Source organism: Pongo abelii, chromosome 16, assembly GCF_028885655.2.
Source record: "Pongo abelii isolate AG06213 chromosome 16, NHGRI_mPonAbe1-v2.0_pri, whole genome shotgun sequence".
Classification (NCBI taxonomy): Eukaryota; Metazoa; Chordata; class Mammalia; order Primates; family Hominidae; genus Pongo; species Pongo abelii.
In genome coordinates this window covers 51,741,096-51,756,734 of record NC_072001.2, presented here as the reverse complement: position 1 = coordinate 51,756,734, position 15,639 = coordinate 51,741,096, and the positions used below count along the sequence as shown (strand labels likewise).

The 15,639-nt window shown below is 38.0% G+C and overlaps 2 protein-coding genes across 24 annotated transcripts in view; one reads left to right on the top strand and one right to left on the bottom strand.

Moving 5' to 3' along the window:
• SHC4 (SHC adaptor protein 4) overlaps window positions 1-6,758 on the top strand; it is a 139,855-nt gene extending 133,097 nt beyond the window's left edge. The window contains exon 12 of the mRNA XM_024232402.3: window positions 4,384-6,758. Within this exon, the coding sequence (XP_024088170.2) occupies window positions 4,384-4,539 (156 nt within the window). The 3' untranslated portion in view covers window positions 4,540-6,758. The remainder of the gene's footprint in view (window positions 1-4,383) is intronic.
• The window catches only part of EID1 (EP300 interacting inhibitor of differentiation 1), a 73,645-nt gene that overhangs the window by 53,772 nt on the left and 4,234 nt on the right, over window positions 1-15,639 (bottom strand). For 21 of the 23 annotated variants that reach the window (XR_008513466.1, XR_008513476.2, XR_008513469.2 and 18 more), the window contains one exon: window positions 15,356-15,476. The gene's annotated coding sequence lies outside the window, so the exon portion shown is untranslated. The remainder of the gene's footprint in view (window positions 1-15,355; window positions 15,477-15,639) is intronic. The other 2 variants (XR_008513481.2, XR_008513472.2) reach the window with 1 other exon arrangement.

Genomic DNA, 15,639 nt, shown 5'->3' with positions numbered 1-15,639 from the left:
CAATTCTTCAGGACAATTGCATTAGGCAACAGGAATTTTTCAGCTTCATTATAATCTTATGGGATCACCATTGTATATGCAGTCTGTTGTTAACCAAAATGTTATTATGCTACAGTAACTATATAACTATAAAATATGTTAATGAATACACAAAATTTAAAAATGTAATTGGTGACATCAATAACATAAAATTGTGTGTGAAGAAATAACAGTGTAGAGTATTTGTATGTGATTGAGGTTAAGTTGTTATCAGTTTAAAATAGATTGTTATAGCTGTGTTTTATGTGAGCCCCATGGTAACCACAAGGAAAATACTTCTAGAAGATACACAAAACAAAATGATAAAGGAATTAAAGCCTATTCACTATGAAAAATCAGTGAAACACAAAGGAAGACAGCAAGAAAGGAGAAACAGGACCAAAAAAAGCTTTAAGACAGAAAACAATAGAATGGTAATAGTTCTTCTCTAGTATTAACTACTTTAAATGTAAATATATTAAATTCTCTAATCAAAAAGCATAGAGTGGCTGAATTGATTAAAAAAAACCAAGATCCAACTACATGCTATCTATAAGAAACTCACTTTATTTTATTTATTTATTTTTTGAGAGTCTCGCTCTATTGCCTAGGCTGGAGTGCAGTGGCACAATCTCAGCTCACTACAACCTCCGCCTCCTGGGTTCAAGTGATTCTCCTGCCTCAGCCTCCCAAGTAGCTGGGACCACAGGGGTGTGCCACCATGCCCAGCTAATTTATATATTTTTAGTGGAGACGAGGTTTCACCATGTCCACCAGTCTGGTCTCAAACTCCTGACCTCAGGTGATCCACCTGCCTTGGCCTCCCAAAGTGTTGGGATTACAGGCATGAGCCACCATGCCTGGCAAGGACTCATTTTAGATTTAAGGACACACGTAGGTTGAAAGTGAAAGTTTAGAAAAAGATATTCCATGAAAATGATAACCAAAAGAGGGCAGGAGTGGCCATACTTATATCAGACAAAATAAACTTTAAGTCAAAATGTCAAAAGAGACAAAGAAGGACATGATATAATGATAAAAGGATCAATTCTTCAGGAAGATATAATAATTATAAATATATATGCACATCAGGGTACCCAAATATATGAAGCAAACATTGACAGAACTAAAGGGGGAAATAGACAGCAAAACAATAATAGTAGGGGGTTTTAATGCCCCACTTTCAATAATGGATAGAATACCAGACAGATCAATGAGGAAAAAAAGAACTTGAACAACACTGTGGACCAAGTGGATCTAACATACATATACAGAACATTCCATCCAACAGCAACAGAATACATATTCTTCTCAAGTGCACACAAAACGTTCTCCAGAATAGATTATGTTAGATAGCAAGACAAGTCTTGACAAATTTAAGAGGCTGACATCATACCAAGTATCAGTGGAATGAAACTAGAGGCAGAAGGAAAACTGGTATTTCCACAGGCAACAAAAGGGACACTAGAGAAGTAGCATTACATTAAACTAAAAAGCTTCTGCACAGCAAAGAAAACAATCAGCTTAGTGAAAAGGCAACCTACAGAATGAGAGAAACTATTTGCAAACAATATATCTGAGTTAATATCCAAAATATATAAGGAACGCCTACAACTCGATAGCAAAAAAATAAAAGCAACCAATGAAAACATAGGCAAAGGACTTGAATGAATAGAGATTTCTCCAAAAAGACAAAAAAATGACCAACGGGTATATGAAAACATGCTCAACATCATTAATCATCAGGAAAATGCAAATCAAAACCACAGTGAGATAATACCTCACACTTGTTAAGATGGCTATTATTTTTTAAAAAAAAAGAGGAAGAAAATAACAGGTGTTTGCAAGGATATGAAGAATTGGGGCCCTCGTGCATTATTGGTGAGTGTGTAAAATTGTACAGCCTCTATGGAACACAGTTTGGAGATTTCTCGAAAAATTAAAAATAAAACTACCATATGATCTAGCAACCTCACTTCTGGGTAATTATCCAAAAGAACTGAAAGCAGGATCTTGAAAAGATATTTGCACTCCCATGTTTATTGCAGCATTATTCACAATAGTCAAGAGGTGAAAACAAAGATCCACTAAATGATGAATGGATAAAGAAAATATGATATATCCATATAGTGGAACACCATAGAACAACCATAGAAAAGAGGGAAATCCTGTCCTATGCTACAATGTTCTCAAGGAAGTGGGTAGTTGCTGTTTGATGGGTATAAAGTTTCAGTCATGCAAGATGAAAAAGTTCCAGAGATCTGCTGTATAACATTGTACTTAACAGTTAACAATACTGTACTGTACACTTAAAAATCTGTTAAGTGTTTAGTACAGTATTAACTGTTACATAACAGATATATATATATATACACACACACACACACATATATAACAGATCTCATGTTATATGTTTCTTACCACAGTGACAAATCTTGTGTGGGTGAGGTTACAAACACAGTGTCTGCAGGGCTAGGCCAGTACTGTCAGTGAATAAAGCTGGGCAGGGGATAGAGCGAGCATAAGGTACAGTGGGCTGTGTTAAAAAAGGCACATACCCTGTGTAAGGGGGCAGTCACCACTCAGCTCCAACCAAATGCTGTCGTGCAGAGCAGAGGCCCAGTGGGACCAGATTTTATTTTTTTCAAATAAGTCATAAAACCAGAGTTTTATAGGAACTCTCCCTAGTTTTAATTCAAAATAGTTGAAACTCTCTGTGCATAACCTCTCCTCCCTATCCTAGCCCCTAGCAAACTAAAGCATATGGGGCATTTGGCCAGAGTGGCCTGTTTACAGTCTCTGTACTTGACAGATTAATTTCACACTTGTATACAGGATTGATTAAAGAGAAGGGGAAATACCAGGGACAGAGAGAGTAATTAGAGGCTTCTAGGTAAAAAGTAGTGAAAGCCTGAGGCAGAATGGAGGCAGAAGAAATACAAAGAAGAAGGCAGAGTGACTTGGCATTAAGAACATAGAATGGCAGGATTGGTCAGCTGATTTGGTGTGGGATGGGAATGAGATGGGGGAGATGAAAACCTTTTTGAGGTTTGGAGCCATTTGAGAGCAAATTGGTGCCATTGTGTCCTTTTCTGCAAATCCTTGAATGTGTATTTCCTAAGAACAGAGATATTCTCTTCCATAGCCATAGTACAAAGATCAAAATCAGGAAACTTAACATTTGTACAATACTATCTAAGTCATAGTCCATATTCAAATTGTGTTAATTATTGCAGTAATTATGCATGATTTTAATATGGCAAAAACCAACATCTAGACAGAACTCCAGAAATCCCTTGTAGGAGAGCTGGCAGAAATACATAACAAGGTGCTGCCTTGTTGCATGCCTTCCCCTTTTCTGGATGGTTCCTAGCCACTCTCCAAACAGGAGCACGTGTATAACCAGGCCACCAAGCTGGTGGAGCCACAATGGATAGTAATGTACAGCTTCTGTCTATGCATAGGGTACTAGGAAGGGAATTCCATAGAAGGCATGCCATAAGAAAATTGAATTTCTTTGGCACGCAGACAGTAAGTTCCATACAACAAATATCTGTGAATCAGCTACTATGAAGTCTGTGGGAAGGAGACATGAATGCCTATTAGGAAGGTCTGAGGAGGCTTCTTGGAGAAGACAGGAATGCTGAGCCTCCAAAGAGAGGTAGGAGGTAGAACTTCTCCAGAAAGGCCTGCTTCTGACAAAGACAAGGTGATATGGAAGCACTCTGGTTAACAGAAGATAATTACAATCCTGGGATTCATGCTTGTATACAAACCAGTTAAATAGTTATAGAGATAGTGACATAGAATATACCAAACAATAATACTGCAAAGAGGCTGATTGCAAATTTGGATTGGGTGACAAGTGCCTACCATTTTCCTAACTTATGGGAATGGTTGCTTTAAAATGGTAATGAGGAATGAGAAAATTGTTGACTAGGGACTACAGAGTTTAAAAGCACCTTTTCTCCTAGCCCTTTGGGAAGCCAAGGTGGGCATTGGCTTTCAGGAGTTCGAGACTAGCCTGGGCAACATGGTGAAATGCCATCTCTACTAAAATAAAAAAAATTAGCCAGGCATGGTGGCACGTGCCTGTAGTCCCAGTTACTCGGGCTGAGGCACTAGAATTGCTTGAACCCAGGAGGCAGAGGTTGCAGTGAGTCGAGATCATGCCACTACACTCTAGCCTGGGCCACAGAGTGAGACTCTGTCTCAAAAAAAAAAAAAAAAAAAAAAAAGTACCTTTTCTTTTTTCAGCAAAGTATCTACTTTAGGGTTATATCTGGCATTTTCCCCCTGATTATTTATATCTTTCAGGAGAACTACTATAATTTAACCTAAATATATTTGTACTTCTTTTTCAAGGTGAGGACCAAGGATCATGTATTTGATAATGTCGGCCACCTTATCAGATACCATATGGATAACAGTTTGCCAATCATCTCCTCTGGAAGCGAAGTAAGCCTTAAACAACCAGTGAGAAAAGAGAATAATCCAGCACTTTTGCATTCCAACAAATGACAGTATTGAAGCACCATCACACTGATATTTCAAGAAACCCATTTTGTATTAGGACACAAAGATAATTTAAACTTTGTTTGTAGATAAAATAGAGCACAAACTGTGAAGTGCATCTTTCTGAGACCATCATGGACCAGGTCCTCTATAAAATGAAGAACTAACAAAAATTGGTCTTCAGAAATGAAAATCAGAAAAGAGGAAGAGGGTTGGTCATTTTAAAAGAAATTATATGTATGCACGGATGTCACTTTTTAAGGCCATATTGCATTGATAACAAGCTAAAAGCACAACTAAAATTTCACATGCTAACGACAACTTGAATGAACTGCTGGGGCAGTGGTATGTGCCTTTCAACTTGATAATTTGGGGGACATTTTCATATTGGGAGATTAATTCTAAGTATCTTCATGTTCTATGACTACAGAACCATTTGCCAAAAAAAAAAAGCTTTTCTTGTTACAAAAAATAAGCAATTTTCTTGAGCCTTATTGACTTTATTACATTTTCTGTTTAGTAGCATTTTTCACTGCAATGTTAAAATAAATATGACATTGAATTCGAACCGCGTGTACGTCAGTGGAATCAAATCAAAAGCCACTAACATGGCTGTCTGTTTCATTGGACTGTCCCATTTGCTGGTTAAAAGGATTGGGGCCCAAATCCTCTGGCCTAGCACTTCTCAGTGTTTGCTATTCAGACTGTTTAAATACAGCATGTGACAAGCTGAAGAGGCCAAATCTATCAGTCATTTCTGATTTCATTATATTCTCCCCCTCTTCCTGCTAAGAAAACAAAAAACAAAAAACAAAAAAAACCTCGTGAGTGCATGGATTTAAAAGAGGGCAAACAAAACCAGTATTCTTCATATTTACTGTTCAAATTGGTTTCATTCTTAGTAAAAAGTACAGAATCTATTTGAAATTACAGGAAAATTTCTTCTTGATTGGCTGACACTGAATCATAGTTTCTCACCTACATATATCCTTAGCACCTTGTGTAGATATGATCAGACAAAATCAGAAGGAAAAAAAAAACATATTGAATGAAGCACTTGGAAAGATTTTCCACATGTAGACCAACTGGTAAACTAACAGAGTGATTAAGCATGGTGTACAGAAAAGAATTACGCTGAGTCTTATCAGTGTGACCTTCAGCAAGTTGCTGAATCTGTTTGGGTTCCAGTTTCCTTGGCAATAAAATGAGCTAAATGGGCTAGGTGAATTCGGAGGACTACTTCAGTCCTAACTTATAGTATGAGTCTCTAAAAAGCAAGTTTTTCATTTGTTAGAGGTCATTATTGATAACCAGTCTGTATAGTTAAGGTAAAAAAATTAAGCTTTTCCTCTATAGTCTGTGTCCATACTCACAGAATGAATGGCACACCTGAGATCAACATTCACATAGTTTAGACTCCAAACCATTCGGTCTAAAATATTGAAACTTTGGAATATAGGGAATGATGATAAAAGTGGATTTGGTTTGAGTAGCAGAAAACTAATTCTTTCTTGCCTTTGCAAGAAAAATGTTTTTTGTTTTTTGTTTTTTAATCTTGAGTTATCTGGATATTGCCTTAACTCCATTTCATTTTGGCTATGTAGATACAACTTAGTCTTTGTGATTGTGATGTATTTGCTAAGTTTTAAATAAAACTTCTTTTGGATAGAAATCATTAGAAACCAAGCATACTGAACTCTAATATTTTACTGTAAAGGCTTATGATTTTTATTTCTACTGCCATTAATTTTTTAGATGGATTTGTTTCCTCTTATACAACTAGAATTAATGTATTTTTCACCAGTTTTCCATATACCTTAGGTCTTGATCATTTGTCCTTAAAAAGGGGATCAGCATGAGTACAGATAGTAGAAATGTATGGGTAGTCTAACCACTTTTATCAGAGACAGAGCAGGGCTGTGGTCTCAGTCTAGCTGAGCAGAGTATTAACTTGGTAGCAAGAGTTTCTGATACAAATAGATGCAATGACTGTAAATGGTGTCAGCAGTACACATGGATAATCAGTATTTGACTGTAATAGTATAGTAGTTAAATACAGCACTTAAAAATACCACAGACACAGTTAAAACAAAAGGAAACAATAAAAGGAATGTCTGCATGCTATTTTAATCTCACATTCTTTATCTGTCTTAAAGTGGAAATCCATTTGCCTATAAATACCTGTAAACGACTTTAAAAAATAAATGATTATTGCTTTGTGACAATTGACAGAATATGTCTGATGTTTGGGATTTGGAAACTGTCATTTGTAAAATGTATCAGGGAAACACATTGGCTTAATCAAACTGCGTAATTCAAGGTGAGTTTAATAAAGGGACTATTTACAAAGGTGTGGGCAGAGTTTAGGGAAATCAGGAGGGAGAATGCAGTGCCCTGGGGCCAATTAAGGGAGAAAGGGAAAGAACAGCTGACAGAATCTGGGGAGGGAGCTGTGTGCAAGGGCTGCCTTTTAGGAGCTGTGGCCTGTAGTGGAGGAATGCAATCAGCCCTGCTGACTCAACTAAGAGGCAGTGAGGGGCATTCATAACCCAACATTTTTCTGCTCCCCCTATCTGTCTCCTGCTGGGATTCTCCACTGGCCCAAGCAACTTGAAGACAGAGAGCAAGGGAGCTCCTTGATGCAGTTCTGGAGGTCAGCCTCCTGGGAACAGAGGGGGATGGAAAAGACTAGAGGGGGAGATCTGGAAGGGCAAATAAATGGAGTACATCTAGCACAGAGGACTTTGAAGAGAGTCAAGCTTCTAAAAGCATTAGAGAGGCTTTGGGTTAGCCAGTAAGGCAAAGCTAGTTTGCAGAGAAATAAGTCCAGATTCTCAGGTAACCATAAATGAATTACAGCAAAAATATCAATTTGTTATTATTAAAACTCAAGCTATATTTTGAAGCATTGGTTATTTTGCTCAAGACCAATCTCCAATGCATTTCAGTCTTACAGAGATACTTTTAATCCCACCTTCATGTTTTTTGCAATTCCTTCTACTAATTTTGCCATTTTATTACTTGTAATTATATATGGAAAAGTAATGAACCTGACCCTGTTACCTTTTATGATTGGAATTATAGACTGACAAAAATTATAATATGAAATCACTATGTCAAACATATATGAAATATACCATCTGCATCTGTGGAAAATATTTAAGTATCGACATATTAGTGTTAAAAATGAATTGTCTGTAGTTTGCCATAGTCTTACTAATGGGACAAACTGTTTTAGTCTGTGAATGAAAGAGAATTTATCACTACAGACTCTGAAAACATCAAAAGAATAATAGGGGAATGCAACACACAGTTCTACACATATAAATTTGACAACAACTTGGATGAAATAGACCAGTTCCTCAAAAAGTACAAACTACCACAATTTAGCCAATATGAAATTGATTATTGGAATAACCTTATAACTATTATGAAACTGAATTCACAATTACCTCCCCCAAAGAAATTCCAGGCTGAGATGTTTCACTGGAGAATTCTATCATTTGAAGAAATAACATTAATACTATACAATTGCTTCCAGAAAATGGAAGAGAAGGGAATACTTCTTAATTCATATTTTGAAGGTAAAATTACTCTGACATCAAAACCAGACAAAAACAGCACAAAAAAAAGAAAACTACTGATGAAATCTCTGTGAATATGATTAAAAATCATTAACAAAATATTAGCAAGGATTATTCCCCAATATATAAAAAGAATTATGCACCATAATATGACTAAGTAAGGTTAATTCAAGGAATACAAGGTTGGTTCAATGTTTGAAAATCAGTTACTGTAATCCACTATATTAAGAAGCTAAAGAAGAAAAACCACATGATATCAATTGATGCAGAAAATGCATTTGATGCAATTCAACATCGATTTATGATAAAAATTCTTAGTAAACTAAAAATAAATAAAGACCTACAGAGGCTATGCTTGGTGGCTCACACCCGTAATCCCAACAGTTTGGGAGGCCAAGGCAGGCAGTCGCTTGAGCTCAGGAGTTTGAGACCAGCCTGGGCAGCATGGCAAAACCCCATTTCTACAGAAAATTTTTAAAATATTAGCTGGATGTGGTGATGTGCACCTGTAGTCCCAGCTACTCAGGAGGCAGACATGGGAGGATCACCTGAGCCTGGGAGGCCAAGGCTGCAGTGAGCCATAGCTGTGCCCTGGCATTCCAGCCTGGACAATAAAGTGAGACCCTGTCTTAAAAAAAAAAATCTACGAAGAACCTACAGCTAACCAACATTATACTTAAAGTCATGGCCTGAGTCATTTCCCCCTAAAATCAGGAGCAAGGCAATGATATCTATTACCACTATTCTTGTCAATATAGTACTGGAAGTTCTAGATAGTGCAGTAAGACAGGAAAAGGAAATGAAAGGTATTTTATTTAAAGATCAGAAAAGAAGAAATAAAACTGTCCCTATTTGCAGATAACATGATTGTTTATGTGCAAAATTCCAAGGATCTACAAAAACTCTCAAAATCCCCAAATGCAGAAAATGACCCAAAAAATCCCTCCTAGAACTAAGTTTAGCAAAGCTTAGAGGATACAAGACAAACATACAAAATTAAATTGCATTTCTATATATTAACAATGAGTATATAGACACAAAATTTAAAATGCAATACTATTTACAGCTGCTAAAAAGGACATGCATGTAAACCTAACAAAATACGTACAAGATGCACACTGCAAATGACAGAATGCTGATGAAGGAAATGAAAGAAGATCTAATAAATGGAGAGGCATACTGTGTTCATGCATCACAAACTTCAACATAAAAAAGATGTCAACTCTCCCCAAATTGGTACACAGACTTCATGCAATTCCTGTCAAACTTTCAGCAAGATTTTTGTAGATATAGACAAGATTATTCTAAAATGTATGTGGAAAGGCAGAAGAACTAGAATAGCTAAAACAATTTTTAAAAAGAACAAGGTGGGAGGAGTCATCTTACCTGATTTTAAGACTTATTATATCATTTTAAAGACTGTATTGACGTTGGTGGAGGAATAGATATATAGGCCAATGGAACAAGATGGAGAACCCAGAAACAGACCACTCAAATATGTCCAACTGATTTTTGACAAAGATGCAAAGCAACTCAATAGATAAAGGTTAGTCATTTCAACAAATGGCGCTTGTGGTGGTTAATACTGAGTGTCAACTTGATTGGATTGAAGGATGAAAACTATCGTTCCTGGGTGTGTCTGTGAGAGTGTTGCCAAAGGAGATTAATATTTTAATCAGTGGACAGGGGGAGGCAGACCCACCCTCAATCTGGGTGGGCACCATCTAATCAACTGCCAGGCAGCTAGAATAAAGCAGACAGAAGAAGGTGGAAGAATTTGACTTGTTGAGTTTTCTGGCCTTCATCTTTTCTCCCATGCTGGATGCTTCCTGCCCTTGAACACCAGACTCCATGTTCTTCAGCTTTTGGACTTTTGGACTTAACACCAGTAGTTTGCCAGGGGCTCGTGGGCCTTTGGCCACAGACTGAAGTCTGCACTGTCAGCTTCCCTACTTTTGAGATTTTGGGACGCGGACTGGCTTCCTTGCTCCTCAGCTGGCAGACGGCCTATCATGGTACTTCACCTTGTGATCGTGTGAGTCAGTTCTCCTTAATAAACTCCCCTTCATATATACATATATCCTATTAGTTCTGTCTCTTTAGAGAACCCTGACTAACACAGTGCTGGAATACTTGAGTATCTTTCGGCAAAATGAACCTCACACTTTACAGAAACCTTAAGTAGATTGTGGACTTCAATGTAAGACGTAAAACTATAACACTTTTAGGAAAAAACCTAAGAGAAAATCTTCAGGGTATAGAACTATGCAAAAACTTATTAGACTTAACATGATCCATAAAAGGAAACACTGGTATAGTGGACTTCATCAAAATTACAGATTTTTGGCCGGGCGTGGTGGCTCACGCCTGTAATCCTAGCACTTTAGGAGGCCGAGGTGGGCTGATTGCCTGAGCTCAGAAGTTGGAGACCAGCCTGGGCAACATGGCGAAACCCCATCTCTACTAAAAATACCAAAAATTAGCCGGGCATGGTGGTGTGTGCCTGTAATCCCAGCTACTTGGGAGGCTGAGGCATGAGAATCACTTGAACCTAGGAGGCGGAGGTTGCAGTGAGCCAAGATCACGCCATTGCACTCCAGCCTTGGCAAAAGAGCAAGACTCTGTCTCAAAAAAAAAAAAAAAAAGAAAAATTACAGATTTTTTGCTCTGTGTAAAACTCTGTTGAGAGGATGAAGGGCAAACCATAGACTGAGAGAAAATATTTGCAAACCACATATCTGACAAAGAACAAAAATCTAGAATGTAGTTAAAAACTCTCAAAAGTCAACAGTTAGAAAAAATACAACAGAGGCTGGGCACAGTGGTTCAGCCTGTAATCCCAACACTTTGGGAGGCTGAGGTGGGTGGATCATTTGAGGTCAGGAGTTCAAGACCAGCCTGGCCAACATGGTGAAACCCTGTCTCTACTAAAAATACAAAAATTAGCCAGGCATGGTGGTGCATGCCTGTAATTCCAGCTACTCTGGAGGCTGAGGCAGCAGAATCGCTTGAACCCAGGAGGCAGAGGTTGCAGTGAGCCGAGATCACACCACTGCACTCCAGCTTGGGCAACAGAGCAACACTTCGTCTCAAAAAAAAAAAAAGGAAAAAAGACAATAGAAAGTGGGCAAAATATATGAACACAGATTTCACTGAAGAAGGTATACAGGTGGCAAATAAGCACATAAAAATGTTTGATATCATTTGCCAGTAAGGAAATTAAAACCATAATGAGATATCACCACACACCTATCAGAATTGGGTAAAATGGAAAATACCAACACCACGAAATGCCAGCCATGAGAAGAGAAAGTAGATCCCACATACAATCCTGGTAGGGACATGAAATAGTACAGCCACTCTGGAAAAGTCTGGCAGTTTATTAAAAAACTGCACGTGCAACTAACATTCAACCCAGCAACTGCACTCCTGGGTATTGATCACAAAAAAATGAATCCCTATGTTCACACTAAAACTTGTACAGGAATGTTCATAACAGCTTTGTTCATAATAACCAAAAACTGGAGACAACCCAGATCCTTCCATGGGTGAATGATTAAACAAACTGTGGTATATCCATACCATGGAACACTATTCATCACTAAAAAGGAGGAAGCATTGAGAGACGCAACAACTTGGATGAATCTCCAGAGAATTAGAAGAGTGAAAAATGCCAGTACCGAAAGGTTCTATGCTATATGTGTGTGTATATATATATATATATATATACACACACATATATAAACATTTTGGAAACAATAAAATTATAGAAATAAAGAACAGATTGGGGTTCCTATGGTCTGAATGTTTGTATCCCCCTAAGATTCATATGCTGAAACCTAATCATCAATGTGATCATATTAGAAGGTGGGGCCTTTGTAAAGTAATTAAATTAGTGCCCCTATAAAAGAGGCCTCAGAGAGCTCCCTTAGCATTTCTGTCATGTGAAGACGCAGTAAGAAGGTGCCTTCTATGAGCCAATAAATGGGCCCCCATCAGACACCAAATCTGCTGGTGGCTTGATCTTGAACTTCCTACTCTCCAGAACTAGAAGAAATAAATTGTTGTTGTTTATAAGCCATTCAGTTTATGGTACTTTGTTATAGCAGCCCCAGCGGACTAAGACAGGGGTTAAGGAGGGAGTTAGTAGGTGGGAGGGAAGTGGGTGCAATTATAAAAGGACAACATGAGGGATCCTTTTGGTGGCAGAATTGTTTTGTATCTTGACTGTATTAATATGGATATCCTGGTTATGATGTTGTAGTATAGTTTTGTAAGATATTATTGGTGGAAACTGGGTAAAGCTTACAGGAGATCTCATTTCTTCCATGTGAGTCTATAATTTTCCCAAAATGAAAAAGTTTAATAAAGTTTAGGGGTAAAACCTAGATATATCAAGAGACTTTAGGCAAATTTCTACTTTAACACTTGGCAGCTCCACTGAATATAGTATATCCACAGAACATGGTGATAAGATCATCTTGGTAGTCCTGGGTCCCATCATGCTAGGACTAGGAGGGTCAATTGGAGGAGCTGCATGAGGTTACATTCTTGAAGGGCCTCAAATGTAAATATCTGATATTATTTCCAGAGATACGCTGATAAGATCAAAGGATGGCAAACAAGGATGTTGTAGGAGATATAGCCAGTGCTTTGTCCAGACCCCCTGGAGTCCCTCAAACCACTTCTGTCTACCCCTCCCCTGGTTTCTGTGTGTTTTGCTTCTGTGTCACTGTTCATTCTGAGAACAGATGCAGGCTAGTGAAGCTGCTTTGGGTCACCAAGAACCAGAACGGCCTGTGAGTTTACACCTCGCACCATCACTCATACAAGAGTGCGAAAGCTCAGTTCCTTCGCATCTGTTACATTCCAAAGTTCAGGATCAGGGTGGGGGCTGGTACTTCTGAAATCATACCCTTACGTGGCCTCTTCTCCTAGCTTTACCCTTTTCTTCACTTCCTTACTGGTTTCTTCTGAAAGCCCTTAAAAAATCATCTGTATGACTTTTCATCTGGGAATCCAACCTCAGATCAAATAACTTTCACCATGTATTCCATTACTGGATTAGTCTAAGTATTCAAATACATTAAAATTTTTAATAAATATGAATGCATACAAATTTATAAATGCTAATAAATTATACATTTTCTTATGAATGGCATCATTCTATTATGCTGTATTTTGTCAATATGGATTGAACACACTATGTAAGCATTTAAAATATACACCAATTTTATAATCTTGTTTTGATACATCTTTCTTTTTTAATCTGCTGAATGTTTTAAGAAACAAAAATGGAATGGCCTGAGCTTCTCTTGCCATTTGGGTGGGTCTTAATTCCACATTCAAATATAATTATTGCAGCTTTGGATCTTTAAAAATGGTCAGTATCACTTCTGACAGCTTTTACTGGTTTCTGATTAAAAGCCTGTGGTGATTAAAAGCCTGTGATTAAAAAGCCTAAACATGAAATCCAAGCCATTGGGGCTTACACTCTTTTGATCAAAGTAGCAAAAGACCTAACTTTCATCCAGCCCGTCTCTTTCTTGGGCAGGGAGAAAAGAACTTGGTGACAACAGAGAACTGGAGAGGAACAATAGGAATTATTTACTTACTTTTTTTTTTTTTTTGAGACAAGAGTCTCCATCTGTCGCCCAGGCTGGAGTGCAGTGGCACGATCTTGGCTCACTGCAGGCTTCGCCTCCCAGGTTCACACCATTCTCTTGCCTCAGCCTCCTGAGTAGCTGGGACTACAGGTGCCTGCCACCATGCCCGGCTAATTTATTTTTATTTTTATTTTTTGTATTTTTAGTAGAGACAGGGTTTCACCGCATTAATACCAGGATAGTCTCGATCTCCTGACCTTGTGATCCGCCCTCCTCGGCCTCCCAAAGTGCTGGGATTACAGGCATGAGCCACCGTGCCCGGCCTATTTACTTACTTTTAAGAGAGGAGTATGATCTCATTCATATGATTTTATATTCCTAAATACTGCCCTATTTTTCAAAAAACAAGTAATTTTTCACACTTGCCTTGATAAATATTTAAGCAGAAAAAATTCACAGCCAGCATATTTTCATAAAGTATAAGCAAATTTCAGAGGAATTACAAGTTGATTGTTTTAGTAATAAGAACTCGAACCTCTAAATGTCTATTATTTAATTTATTTATTTAGTTTTTTGAGATGGACTCTCGCTCTGTTGCCCAGGCTGGAGTGCAGTGGCTGATCTCAGCTCACTGCAGCCTCCGCCTCCCAGGTTCAAGTGATTCTCCTCCCTCAGTCTCTCAAGTAGCTGGGACTACAGGCGTGTGCCACCACGCCTGGCTAATCTTTCTATTTTTGCCATGTTGCCTGGGCTGGTCTCAAACTCCTGGCCTCAGGTGATCCGCCAGCCTCGGCCTCCCAAAGTGCTGAGATTACAGACATGAGCCACAGCGCCCCACCCAAATGTATGTTATTTTAAAGTCGCTATAGAAAAAGTGAAAATATTTAAAGCAGTTAACACTATATAGAGTTGGTTTAACCAAACAACTCACAATAAACTTACTTGATATTGATGAAGCCAAACAAACATAGTTAATAAATAAGCAGTAATAACAGCTCGTAAAGGCCATGACTTCCTGGGGGAATGGTGCTATTAACATCCTCCTTCCAAAACTGGGAATTCCAATTACCTTCAACTGTGCATGAGCAACAGCTTTGTAATAGTGCACATCTAAATGATGATCATTCTTGATAAACCCGAATAATGCACTCATTTTAATTTACAAATTCTTAACGTTAGTAACTTCCTATATCTTACTTGGTGGATTTCTAGTTGTATGTAAAAATAAAAATCTACAAATTATTCTCCTATGATAATTGAAGAAATACCTTGGGCATTTGTATCGTTTAACACAAATGAGGTATACCAGTGGGCCATGGCCCTATTTGGAGTATCACTGGTCTAGACTTTTCAAATATAATCACTAAAAATATATCTTAGTCATGAATGTTTGGTTGCCAAGAATGTAGACCTACCTTTATTAACTTCTTAGGGCTACTGTAACTAGTACCACAAACAACAGAAGTTTATTCTCTCACAGTTCTGGAAGCTAGAAGTCTGAAATCAAGATGTTGGCAGGGCCATGCTCCCTCCAAAGGCTCTAGGGAAAAATCCTTTCTTATCTCTTCCAGCATCTGGTGGCCCCAGACGTTCCTTGGCCTATGGCAATCTAACCCCAATCACCACCTTTACCTTCACATGGCTGTCTTCTCCCTATGTGTCTCTTTGTGTCCTCTCTTCTTCTTATAAAGACACCAGTCATTAGACTTAGGGCAGATAGCACTTCTGTGATGACATTGCTTTAACCTGATAGCTTTGACACCAAAAAAGAGGAAAAGGGAGAAAATGATGGTTTAGCTTTACCTAAGTTTAATCCCAAATGAGCTCATATTAAACAATTGTATCAGCAGAAACCATATTTCCAAATAAAGTCACATTTTGAAGTTCTAGGTGGACATGAAATTTTAGGGAACAGG